Source organism: Salvelinus fontinalis, chromosome 6 (genome assembly GCF_029448725.1).
Source record: "Salvelinus fontinalis isolate EN_2023a chromosome 6, ASM2944872v1, whole genome shotgun sequence".
NCBI classification, from domain to species: domain Eukaryota; kingdom Metazoa; phylum Chordata; class Actinopteri; order Salmoniformes; family Salmonidae; genus Salvelinus; species Salvelinus fontinalis.
The window spans coordinates 594,917-609,043 of NC_074670.1; the positions used below are offsets into that span (position 1 = coordinate 594,917).

The 14,127-nt window shown below is 43.8% G+C and overlaps 1 protein-coding gene across 1 annotated transcript in view; it reads left to right on the plus strand.

The window, feature by feature from the left end:
- The window catches only part of LOC129856838 (39S ribosomal protein L13, mitochondrial-like), a 29,166-nt gene extending 17,261 nt beyond the window's left edge, over positions 1 to 11,905 (plus strand). Inside the window, exon 7 of the mRNA XM_055924549.1 lies at positions 11,713 to 11,905. Within this exon, the coding sequence (XP_055780524.1) occupies positions 11,713 to 11,737 (25 nt within the window). The 3' untranslated portion in view covers positions 11,738 to 11,905. The remainder of the gene's footprint in view (positions 1 to 11,712) is intronic.
- The last annotated feature ends 2,222 nt before the right edge of the window (positions 11,906 to 14,127 follow it).

Consider the following 14,127-nt stretch of genomic DNA (forward strand, 5'->3'; position numbering starts at 1 on the left):
ACCACAAACATGCAAATAACTAGTAGAAACCCAAAATAAGAATTTAGTGAAGAACGGGATAAAACCTTTTTGTGTGTGTTCGTGTGAAACCTACTTCTGTTATTGCCGGTAAGTAAGAATGGAAACAGTATAGCACCGTCTTCCTGTGGTCTTTACTGATGTGAGAAACGGGTTCTTGTTACCGGGTCGACAAATGATTCCATTATGAGCACGGCATGTTGAAACGGGATCGGTCACGTTCCTATAGAGTTAAGTTAGTGTATGGCTCAATGAGGGGAAATGGTGGTCTGGGCCAGGGACTGACCTCTCATTAAAACACACACACACACACACACACACACACACACACACACACACACACACACACACACACACACACACACACACAACCGATGCTGAAACTGCTGATTGCAATGGAAAGCAAATACTGTAGAGCGGTCAGGGCGGGTGGAGCGGTTGGAGAGGTCGGGGCGGGTAGGGCGGTTGGAGCGGTCGGGGCAGGTAGGGCGGTTGGGGCGGTGGAGCGGTCGGGGCAGGTAGGGCGGTTGGGGCGGTGGAGAGGTCGGGGCGGGTGGAGTGGTCGGGGCAGGTAGGGCGGTCGGGGCGGGTGGAGCGGTCGGGGCGGGTGGAGCGGTCGGGGCGGGTGGAGCGGTCGGGGCAGGTAGGGCGGTTGGGGCGGTGGAGCGGTCGGGGCAGGTAGGGCGGTTGGGGCGGTGGAGCGGTCGGGGCAGGTAGGGCGGTTGGGGGCGGTGGAGCGGTCGGGGCAGGTAGGGCAGGTGGAGCGGTCGGGGTGGGTGGAGCGGTCGGGGCGGGTGGAGCGGTCGGGGCGGGTGGCTGAAGACTCAAGATGGAAACCCGTTGGAGTTGTTGATGTTTCCCTCAAGATTGACTGTGAACCTCCTTTTTTCAAACTGACACCCCACGTGTGTTAATACCCTTAAGATCTTTCCTTTTAAAGTCCTATTGAAATACTAGAGAAGTACTCTGTCATGGAATTCATGCTCACTTTTACAGAGCACTATGTTTATATGGGTTCTCTCTCTAATAACCACAGCAGTGATTGGTCAGGACGACCCTACGGAGCGTGTCCATTAAAACATACAGGAAGTAGACACTGACGTGATAATGAGACGGCCAGAACAGCCGCTACATTACTTCCTGTCTGTAATTAAAGGAAATGGGAGTTTTCAATCTGACAGAAACCCGTGACATTCCAGAATTACGTGACATAATTCATGCAGTGTAATGTTTGTCCAACCAGGTGGGGAGGGAGAAGGCTTCTGTAATGTTTGTCCAACCAGGTGGGGAGGAGGCTTCTGCTACTGAGGTTTAGGGAACATCTACCGGAGGGGGGGGAGAAGGCTTCTGTAATGTTTGTCCAACCGGGTGGGGAGGAGGCTTCTGTAATGTTTGGCGTACCGGGTGGGGAGGAGGCTTCTGCTACTGAGGTTTAGGGAACATCTGTGTCCGTGTTTGATTCTGATCACGCTTACGCAAATGGACTGCAGCTATAACTCACTTGGAATAACACAGAAGTGAGAAATTAAGCTTAACAGTGATTTGATGTAGTGTTTATAGGGTGTTAACTAGTGTAGTGGTTACAGGGTGTTAACTGGTGTAGTGGTTACAGGGTGTTAACTGGTGTAGTGGTTACAGGGTGTTAACTGGTGTAGTGGTTACAGGGCGTTAACTGGTGTAGTGGTTACAGGGCGTTAACTGGTGTGGTGGTTACAGGGTGTTAACTGGTGTAGTGGTTACAGGGTGTTAACTGGTGTAGTGGTTACAGGGCGTTAACTGGTGTAGTGGTTACAGGGCGTTAACTGGTGTAGTGGTTACAGGGCGTTAACTGGTGTAGTGGTTACAGGGTGTTAACTGGTGTAGTGGTTACAGGGAGTTAACTGGTGTAGTGGTTACAGGGAGTTAACTGGTGTAGTGGTTACAGGGTGTTAACTGGTGTAGTGGTTACAGGGTGTTAACTGGTGTGGTGGTTACAGGGTGTTAACTGGTGTGGTGGTTACAGGGTGTTAACTAGTGTGGTGGTTACAGGGTGTTAACTGGTGTGGTGGTTACAGGGTGTTAACTGGTGTGGTGGTTACAGGGTGTTAACTGATGTGGTGGTTACAGGGTGTTAACTGGTGTAGTGGTTACAGGGTGTTAACTGGTGTAGTGGTTACAGGGTGTTAACTGGTGTAGTGGTTACAGGGAGTTAACTGGTGTGGTGGTTACAGGGTGTTAACTGGTGTAGTGGTTACAGGGTGTTAACTGGTGTGGTGGTTACAGGGTGTTAACTGGTGTGGTGGTTACAGGGTGTTAACTGGTGTGGTGGTTACAGGGTGTTAACTGGTGTAGTGGTTACAGGGAGTTAACTGGTGTAGTGGTTACAGGGCGTTAACTGGTGTGGTGGTTACAGGGTGTTAACTGGTGTGGTGGTTACAGGGTGTTAACTGGTGTGGTGGTTACAGGGCGTTAACAGGTGTAGTGGTTACAGGGCGTTAACAGGAGGAGACTGAGAACTGAGTCGGTGGTGTCTGTGTGTGAGAATAGAGGAGTGTTCGGCCGCCAGCACTGAGGAGAGAAATCACTCTTCTAGTTGGTTTCCACAGCAGGAGAGGAGAATAGAACTATCAAAATAACGACTACTGTACTTAGTCCTAGTTCTATAGCTAGGATAGCATCATGTTATTGATGTCCTATAGCTAGGATAGCATCATGTTGTTGATGTTCTATAGCTAGGATAGCATCATGTTGTTGATCTAGTTCTATAGCTAGGATAGCATCATGTTGTTGATCTAGTTCTATAGCTAGGATAGCATCATGTTGTTGATCTAGTTCTATAGCTAGGATAGCATCATGTTGTTGATCTAGTTCTATAGCTAGGATAGCATCATGTTGTTGATCTAGTTCTATAGCTAGGATAGCATCATGTTGTTGATGTTCTATAGCTAGGATAGCATCATGTTGTTGATGTTCTATAGCTAGGATAGCATCATGTTGTTGATCTAGTTCTATAGCTAGGATAGCATCATGTTGTTGATGTCCTATAGCTAGGATAGCATCATGTTGTTGATCTAGTTCTATAGCTAGGATAGCATCATGTTGTTGATGTCCTATAGCTAGGATAGCATCATGTTGTTGATGTCCTATAGCTAGGATAGCATCATGTTGTTGATCTAGTCCTATAGCTAGGATAGCATCATGTTGTTGATGTTCTATAGCTAGGATAGCATCATGTTGTTGATCTAGTTCTATAGCTAGGATAGCATAATGTTGTTGATGTTCTATAGCTAGGATAGCATCATGTTGTTGATCTAGTTCTATAGCTAGGATAGCATCATGTTGTTGATGTCCTATAGCTAGGATAGCATCATGTTGTTGATGTTCTATAGCTAGGATAGCATCATGTTGTTGATGTTCTATAGCTAGGATAGCATCATGTTGTTGATCTAGTTCTATAGCTAGGATAGCATCATGTTGTTGATGTCCTATAGCTAGGATAGCATCATGTTGTTGATCTAGTTCTATAGCTAGGATAGCATAATGTTGTTGATCTAGTTCTATAGCTAGGATAGCATCATGTTGTTGATGTTCTATAGCTAGGATAGCATCATGTTGTTGATGTTCTATAGCTAGGATAGCATCATGTTGTTGATGTCCTATAGCTAGGATAGCATCATGTTGTTGATGTTCTATAGCTAGGATAGCATCATGTTGTTGATGTTCTATAGCTAGGATAGCATCATGTTGTTGATCTAGTTCTATAGCTAGGATAGCATCATGTTGTTGATCTAGTTCTATAGCTAGGATAGCATCATGTTGTTGATCTAGTTCTATAGCTAGGATAGCATCATGTTGTTGATCTAGTTCTATAGCTAGGATAGCATCATGTTGTTGATCTAGTTCTATAGCTAGGATAGCATCATGTTGTTGATGTTCTATAGCTAGGATAGCATCATGTTGTTGATCTAGTTCTATAGCTAGGATAGCATCATGTTGTTGATCTAGTTCTATAGCTAGGATAGCATCATGTTGTTGATCTAGTTCTATAGCTAGGATAGCATCATGTTGTTGATCTAGTTCTATAGCTAGGATAGCATCATGTTGTTGATCTAGTTCTATAGCTAGGATAGCATCATGTTGTTGATGTCCTATAGCTAGGATAGCATCATGTTGTTGATGTTCTATAGCTAGGATAGCATCATGTTGTTGATGTCCTATAGCTAGGATAGCATCATGTTGTTGATGTTCTATAGATAGGATAGCATCATGTTGTTGATCTAGTTCTATAGCTAGGATAGCATCATGTTGTTGATGTTCTATAGCTAGGATAGCATCATGTTGTTGATCTAGTTCTATAGCTAGGATAGCATCATGTTGTTGATGTTCTATAGCTAGGATAGCATCATGTTGTTGATGTTCTATAGCTAGGATAGCATCATGTTGTTGATGTCCTATAGCTAGGATAGCATCATGTTGTTGATGTTCTATAGCTAGGATAGCATCATGTTGTTGATGTTCTATAGCTAGGATAGCATCATGTTGTTGATGTCCTATAGCTAGGATAGCATCATGTTGTTGATGTTCTATAGCTAGGATAGCATCATGTTGTTGATGTTCTATAGCTAGGATAGCATCATGTTGTTGATGTTCTATAGCTAGGATAGCATCATGTTGTTGATGTTCTATAGCTAGGATAGCATCATGTTGTTGATCTAGTTCTATAGCTAGGATAGCATCATGTTGTTGATGTTCTATAGCTAGGATAGCATCATGTTGTTGATGTCCTATAACTAGGATAGCATCATGTTGTTGATCTAGTTCTATAGCTAGGATAGCATCATGTTGTTGATCTAGTTCTATAGCTAGGATAGCATCATGTTGTTGATCTAGTTCTATAGCTAGGATAACATCATGTTGTTGATGTTCTATAGCTAGGATAGCATCATGTTGTTGATGTTCTATAGCTAGGATAGCATCATGTTGTTGATCTAGTTCTATAGCTAGGATAGCATCATGTTGTTGATCTAGTTCTATAGCTAGGATAGCATCATGTTGTTGATGTTCTATAGCTAGGATAACATCATGTTGTTGATGTTCTATAGCTAGGATAGCATCATGTTGTTGATGTTCTATAGCTAGGATAGCATCATGTTGTTGATGTTCTATAGCTAGGATAGCATCATGTTGTTGATCTAGTTCTATAGCTAGGATAGCATCATGTTGTTGATCTAGTTCTATAGCTAGGATAACATCATGTTGTTGATGTTCTATAGCTAGGATAGCATCATGTTGTTGATGTTCTATAGCTAGGATAGCATCATGTTGTTGATGTTCTATAGCTAGGATAGCATCATGTTGTTGATCTAGTTCTATAGCTAGGATAGCATCATGTTGTTGATGTTCTATAGCTAGGATAGCATCATGTTGTTGATGTTCTATAGCTAGGATAGCATCATGTTGTTGATGTTCTATAGCTAGGATAGCATCATGTTGTTGATGTTCTATAGCTAGGATAGCATCATGTTGTTGATGTTCTATAGCTAGGATAGCATCATGTTGTTGATGTCCTATAACTAGGATAGCATCATGTTGTTGATCTAGTTCTATAGCTAGGATAGCATCATGTTGTTGATCTAGTTCTATAGCTAGGATAGCATCATGTTGTTGATGTTCTATAGCTAGGATAGCATCATGTTGTTGATCTAGTTCTATAACTAGGATAACATCATGTTGTTGATCTAGTTCTATAGCTAGGATAGCATCATGTTGTTGATCTAGTTCTATAGCTAGGATAACATCATGTTGTTGATGTTCTATAGCTATATAACATCATGTTGTTGATGTTCTATAGCTAGGATAGCATCATGTTGTTGATCTAGTTCTATAACTAGGATAGCATCATGTTGTTGATCTAGTTCTATAGCTAGGATAGCATCATGTTGTTGATGTTCTATAGCTAGGATAGCATCATGTTGTTGATGTTCTATAGCTAGGATAGCATCATGTTGTTGATGTTCTATAGCTAGGATAGCATCATGTTGTTGATGTTCTATAGCTAGGATAGCATCATGTTGTTGATGTTCTATAGCTAGGATAGCATCATGTTGTTGATCTAGTTCTATAGCTAGGATAGCATCATGTTGTTGATCTAGTTCTATAGCTAGGATAACATCATGTTGTTGATGTTCTATAGCTAGGATAGCATCATGTTGTTGATGTTCTATAGCTAGGATAGCATCATGTTGTTGATCTAGTTCTATAGCTAGGATAGCATCATGTTGTTGATCTAGTTCTATAGCTAGGATAGCATCATGTTGTTGATGTTCTATAGCTAGGATAGCATCATGTTGTTGATCTAGTTCTATAGCTAGGATAGCATCATACTGTTGATGTTCTATAGCTAGGATAGCATCATGTTGTTGATCTAGTTCTATAGCTAGGATAGCATCATACTGTTGATGTTCTATAGCTAGGATAGCATCATGTTGTTGATGTCCTAGTTGCAATTTGTCTCATTGTCATCCCTCTGCAATCGACTGAGATGAATCTACTCTAAGCTAAGACAAGCTCTATGATTTGTGGAATCCACTCTGAATAGTGTCTGGTTTTTGCTCAGACATTCTCACTGACTGCCTCTGTGGCTCAGTGTACACAATCTCTGAATAAATAGTCTGGTTAGATTTGCAAGCCCCTGTAAGCCTAATAGAAATGGGATTGGCATTATCATAAATATGTATTTACCTCATGTAGTCCGTGGCGGGTTGAGACAGCCAGGCCCACTATATTCTCCTCCAGGGGTGATGTATGATGTGTCTCAGTGAGTAGTCCTGCCCCTGATTCAGTGGCACTTTTCCACTTTTGTTAATGTGGTGAGGCACAATGCCCAGCCAAGGCTACGGTGCCAGGCTCAGTCACTGTGAGGGATGGTCTGCCAGCCTCCCTGCCCTGAAACATAGCCTGCTATACTATGGCCTTCATTTCTAACCCACTGTGAGCTATACTGTAGCTAGGGAGGCTGCCTCACTGTGAAGGATGGCTAGCTAGACCTGCCCTGAACCACAGGCTGCTATACTGTAACCTCACTGTGAAGGATGGCTAGCTAGACCTGCCCTGTAATACAGGCTGCTATACTGTAACCTCACTGTGAAGGATGGCTAGCTAGACCTGCCCTGAACCACAGGCTGCTATACTGTGGCCTTCATTTCTAACCCACTGTGAGCTATACTGTAGCTAGGGAGGCTGCCTCACTGTGAAGGATGGCTAGCTAGACCTGCCCTGAACCACAGGCTGCTATACTGTAACCTCACTGTGAAGGATGGCTAGCTAGACCTGCCCTGTAATACAGGCTGCTATACTGTAACCTCACTGTGAAGGATGGCTAGCTAGACCTGCCCTGAACCACAGGCTGCTATACTGTGGCCTTCATTTCTAACCCACTGTGAGCTATACTGTAGCTAGGGAGGCTGCCTCACTGACGGATGGATAGCTAGACCCGCCCTGAACCATATGATCCATAGACCACTCTGGCCTGTCTTCTCCATGGTGAGATATAGCCAGGTCTGATCCATAGGCCACTCTGGCCTGTCTTCTCCATGGTGAGATATAGCCAGGTCTGATCCATAGGCCACTCTGGCCTGTCTTCTCCATGGTGAGATATAGCCAGGTCTGATCCATAGGCCACTCTGGCCTGTCTTCTCCATGGTGAGATATAGCCAGGTCTGATCCATGGTGAGATATAGCCAGGTCTGATCCATAGGCCACTCTGGCCTGTCTTCTCCATGGTGAGATATAGCCAGGTCTGATCCATAGGCCACTCTGGCCTGTCTTCTCCATGGTGAGATATAGCCAGGTCTGATCCATGGTGAGATATAGCCAGGTCTGATCCATGGTGAGATATAGTGAGATATACTCACCCCTCTTCTATTCACCCCTTCATCCCTCATCTATTCACCCCTCTTTTATTCATCCCTTCACCCCTTCATCCCTCATCTATTCACCCCTCCTTTATTCATCCCTTCACCCCTCTATTCACCCCTCCTCTATTCACCCCTTCATCCCTCCTCTATTCACCCCTCCTCTACTCACCCCTCCTCTATTCACCCCTTCATCCCTCCTCTATTCACCCCTTCATCCCTCTACTCGCTCCTCTATTCACCCCTCCTCTATTCACCCCTCCTCTATTCACCCCTCCTTTATTCACCCCTCCTCTATTCACCCCTTCATCCCTCTACTCGCTCCTTCATCCCTTCTCTATTCACCCCTCTATTCACCCCTCCTTTATTCACCCCTCCTCTATTCACCCCTTCATCCCTCTACTCGCTCCTTCATCCCTCCTCTATTCATCCCTCCTATATTCACCCCTCCTTTATTCACCCCTCTATTCACCCCTTCATCCCTCTACTCGCTCCTTCATCCTTCCTCTATTCATCCCTCCTCTATTCACCCCTCCTCTATTCACCCCTCTATTCACCCCTTCATCCCTCTACTCGCTCCTTCACCCCTCCTTTATTCATCCCTCCTCTATTCATCCCTCCTCTATTCACCCCTCCTCTATTCACCCCTTCATCCCTCCTCTATTCACCCCTCCTCTATTCACCCCTTCATCCCTCTACTCGCTCCTTCATCCCTCCTCTATTCATCCCTCCTCTATTCATCCCTCCTTTATTCACCCCTCCTCTATTCACCCCTTCATCCCTCTACTCGCTCCTTCATCCCTCCTCTATTCACCCCTCCTCTTCACCCCTCCTCTATTCACCCCTCCTTTATTCACCCCTCCTCTATTCACTCCTTCATCCCTCTACTCGCTCCTTCATCCCTCCTCTATTCACCCCTCCTCTTCACCCCTCCTCTATTCACCCCTCCTTTATTCACCCCTCCTCTATTCACCCCTTCATCCCTCTACTCGCTCCTTCATCCCTCCTCTATTCACCCCTCCTTTATTCACCCCTCCTCTATTCACCCCTTCATCCCTCTACTCGCTCCTTCATCCCTCTACTCGCTCCTTCATCCCTCATCTATTCACCCCTTCATCCCTCATCTATTCACCCCTTCATCCCTCATCTATTCACCCCTCCTCTATTCACCCCTCCTCTATTCATCCCTCCTCTATTCACCCCTCCTCTATTCATCCCTCCTCTATTCACCCCTCCTCTATTCATCCCTCCTCTATTCACCCCTCCTCTATTCACCCCTCCTCTATTCATCCCTCCTCTATTCACCCCTCCTTTATTCACCCCTCCTCTATTCACCCCTTCATCCCTCTACTCGCTCCTTCATCCCTCATCTATTCACCCCTTCATCCCTCATCTATTCACCCCTTCATCCCTCATCTATTCACCCCTTCATCCCTCATCTATTCACCCCTCCTCTATTCATCCCTCCTTTATTCACCCCTCCTCTATTCACCCCTCCTCTATGCACCCATTCATCCCTCCTCTATTCACCCCTCCTCTATGCACCCCTTCATCCCTCTACTCGCTCCTTCATCCCTCCTTTATTCACCCCTCTATTCACCCCTCCTCTATTCACCCCTTCATCCCTCTACTCGCGACCTTCATCCCTCATCTATTCACCCCTCCTTTATTCATCCCTTCACCCCTCTATTCACCCCTCCTCTACTCGCTCCTTCATCCCTTCTCTATTCATCCCTCCTCTATTCACCCCTCCTCTACTCAACCCTCCTCTATTCACCCCTTCATCCCTCTACTCGCTCCTTCATCCCTCCTCTATTCATCCCTCCTCTATTCATCCCTTCATCCCTCCTCTATTCATCCCTTCATCCCCCTGCATAGGAGGGAACGAGGAGCCCCACAGACGTACAGTCACTAACTATAGAAAGGATACATCTTTACCCGTACGTGTTTCCCCAGTTGATTGCCTTTCCGTCTGGAATGTACATGTATTCAAAGTGAAAAGGGAAGCGGGTGAAAAGCCCGTCTAGACATATGTATCATACTCATAAGGTAGCCTACATTTCAATCAACACTAACCCTGTAGCTAACCCAGATCACTCAAATTAATCACATTCATGGAATTTATTTTTTGGGTTAGCGAGAAATATTTTTTTCCAAAAGAAGATTAAATTGACATTTCTCACGACCCTCACGTTTTCCATCCAGTGAGGAAATGTAGCCTTTTATTTAATTCCCCTCACTTTGCGTGCGCATGTCATCAATCCCAAGTTAATTGTCCCAATCCTTCCTTTCTCATGACATTACACAAAGGCTGTGTCCCAAAGCGCACCCTTTTCCCTATGTAGTGCCCTACTTTTGACCTGGGCCCTTTATAAAGGGAACAGGGTGCCATTTTTGGAACGTGTCATTCAAGGTAAGAGCAGAACATGTGTCCTAAAGCTGTATTTTATTAATTTATTTCTGTGTTTTTTACTGCAGCTGAGAAGTGCTGTTTTTAATAGGGAGGAGGAGACTTTATGAAACTTGTTAACAATCCTTTTCAAAGATGTCTTTTCTTCTTGCCAAAGACTTGAACATAGACTGTCCTTTTCTTTCCCATGAAAACGTTGAGATGAATAGTGAGGTGTCTGGTGGGTGACACGTCACCTCAGGTGGTTTCACATTCCAGTTTAAAATAGGGAGCAGGCTACAAGTTTCATTTCTTTAAAGTAACACCGTGTTCAAGGGACACTCGACATTCACCACAGAAAGAAAACGTCAAAGGGACAATAACACCAAAATGTAATTGATGATAGAACACATTTTAATTATCAAGACTTGGAAACAAAACAGTGATTTATCTGTCAACATGTCTATAACGATGGGAATCTGTTTCAGGCAACAACTCCACTTTGTAAACTACATTTCCCATAGTACTCTGCTCATCAGTGTATCTCACCCTAGCAGTCATCAGAATATAGCCCTGTCAGGACACTGTCCACCCTAGCAGTCATCATTATGTAGTTTTGTCAGGACACTGTCCGCCAAAGCGGTCATCAGTATATAGTCTTGTCAGGACACTGTCCACCCTAGCAGTCATCAGAATATAGTCCTGTCAGGACACTGTCCGCCCTAGCAGTCATCAGAATATAGTCTTGTCAGGACACTGTCCACCCTAGCAGTCATCAGTATATAGTCCTGTCAGGACACTGTCAGCCCTAGCAGTCATCAGCATATAGTCCTGTCAGGACACTGTCAGCCCTAGCAGTCATCAGCATATAGTCCTGTCAGGACACTGTATTGTGATAAATGTGTTTCTCTGTTTACTGATCTAATCTTAAGAACCAATCAGTGAGTCCATTCGGGCCTGGAATTCCAGCGATGTAATTGACCTCGGGTGATGTTCAAGGTCAAACCAATCCTGGACCTTTTTTATTAAAGACCTAGTTGATATTCACTGACTGACATCACGTCAACACTCACCAGGCACTCGACATAGTCTCAATCTAATACCATCAACACATACTAATGTAATACAATATAAAGTCGTTTGTTGTGAATAGTAGAGCTACTTTTCTTAGTAATAACTGTCTTCAGATCATATTGCATCCATGATACCTACCATGGTGATATTTCATTCAACCTTATATTATACAGATGATTCCTATTGAGATGAGGTGTATGTTGCTGTTGTACATGACTGATGTCTAATGTACGTGTTGTTCTACATGACTGATGTCTAATGTACGTGTTGTTCTACATGACTGATGTCTAATGTACGTGTTGTTCTACATGACTGATGTACGTGTTGTTCTATCTACAGACCTGAAGACTACAGGATGAAGTGATCCAGCAGAAGGCTGTTGCTGGGCTTCTTCTTCTTCTGTCCTGTTACTAGTCCTGACATTTACATCTGGCTTTTGGTTTAGAACATCCAGGTGACATTTACGGGTACACACCACAAACCTTTTATGTTGTCCCAAATAATGTACAAAATAAACTAGTTCTCTTGTCAACTGTTTTTTTTTCTGTTTTTCGTGAGAATAAATCATGATGTATATTTCATTCTCTCTGTGGTGAAAGTTTGGATGGATTTTCGTGTGTTTCATTCAACCTCAGCTGAAGTGAGATGGCATTAATTGGGTGAGTCCCAAACAGTCTCCTATTCCCTGTATAGTGCACTACTTTAGACCAGGGCCAATAAAGGGCCCTTAGGGCTCTGATCAAAACTAGTGCACTATACAGGGAATAGGATGCCAGTTGGGACTTGGGCATCGGCTGCGGTCAGCTGCCTTTCGTTCTGTTGTATTTTAGAGAATATTAAAGTGGAGATTCTTTGCCTACCAGCCACAGACCATTTCTGCAGTCTCTTCTGAGGTCTGATCTCTCCTCTAATTCGACCACACTTCGACCTTAATTGATTTCAGATGCCTCCGAGACCTTTTTATAATGCCAGCATAGCCTTTTGATGTCTGGTGGCCCCTCAGGAAACTAATGTGGAAATGGACCTCAACAGTAAGCGTGGTACTATAGTGGTTGGGCTCTTTTTAGACTGGGGAGTCGGCAACGTTTTACAGTTTGGCTTCACTGGTGTTTACCACAGACAGCAGCACTGTCTGACACACTGTGTTGACTGGACTCAAGTGCTGGTCCTGTTCAAATGAAGCCAGATTTACCTGTCAAGACAACCCATTTTGTCTGTTACAGGGAGAATGTCTCATCCTCTAGAGAAGCAGTTGATGGAGTCCTGCTGTTCTTTTGAAAGAAGAAACATGTTGTTTGTAGTGAGACAACGGAGCTTATACCAGTGGAGCCTCTTCAGAGGAGGACCATCCTCCTCAGTGAATTTCATAAAAATGTCAATTGTAATGTCAAAAATGTCAATCCTTTTTTAGATAAAACTATGCTAAATATATTCACGTCACAAAATCATTTATTAAAACACATTGTTTTGCAATGAAGGTCTACAGTAGTCTCAGCAGCACTCTGTAGCCGGAGGACAGCTAGCTTCCGTCCTCCTCTGGGTACATTGACTTCAATACAAAACCTAGGAGGCTCATAGTTCTCACCCCACTTCCATACACTTACACAGCAATTATGACAACTTTCAAAGGACGTCCACCAACCTATCAGAGCTCTTGCAGGATGAACTGACATGTTGTTCACCCAATCAAAGGATCAGAGAATAAATCTAGTACTGAAAGCATAAGCTACAGCTAGCTAGTACTGCAGTGCATAAAATATGGTGAGTAGTTGACTCAGAGAGAGAGAGAAAGACAATAGTTGAACAAATTAATTTCTTCCAAAATGTAAGAGAAGCAAGAGAGCGAGTGTTTTTTAGTTTCACTTACTTAGCTAGCAAATGCAGCTAGCTAGTTTAGCCTGCTCAAACAGAGGGATGCTATGTTAGCTAGCTGGCTATGACTATCCCACACAACACTGGAACTCTTCCAAGTCAAAGTAAACTTTTGGTTTTACAAATGTATTGCCAACGGGGCCCGCGGGTGTAACTGCTAAACTACTAACTGACTGTATACTGTAAAGTTACTGCATGATTGTAGCGGGTGTACTAACACGTTACTAATAGTTCTATTGGCTTTGTTTACAAAGACGGTACTTTGGCTAATACGGTGGCAACGATGTAGGCTGTGTGCAGCAGTTATGACATGGTTTGGCTTGGAAAAGTTTTTTTTTGCCTGGTCATATACAGTTGATGTGTTGTACATTGAAGTCCAAACGAAGGGAAACGGTGAGAGGAGGAGAGAGCGTAGACGTGAGATAGAATACAACGTGGCTGCTATGAACTGTGTTTACATGTGAACAGCGGTGTATTCATTCCACCGATTCTGTTGGAAAAACGTTTCGAAACGGGGATAAACATACCTGAATTTGTCCAATATAAACTCTTGTTTGCAACTGTTGGTCTAATGATTACACCCTAGATCAGCTAGATGTAGGCAAGAGTGTTCAAGGAGGTAATGAATGTTGTCACTGTCCGTCCAAACATTTTCTCTCGACCTGTGTGCCCCTACGTTGTAATCTTTAATTCATAGTCTATGTTGTATCAACATCATGATGGGTATAGGGAACAATTAGAGTATCATGTAGTAGCCTAACCTATCACTGTTACATTGAACTGGGTGAATGGAATATGGATGAGAGTCATCCAATATGCTGTAATAGAAATAAGGCTGTGCTCATGAGAAAATAAATGGTCCTCCCTCATCTTCAACGGCAC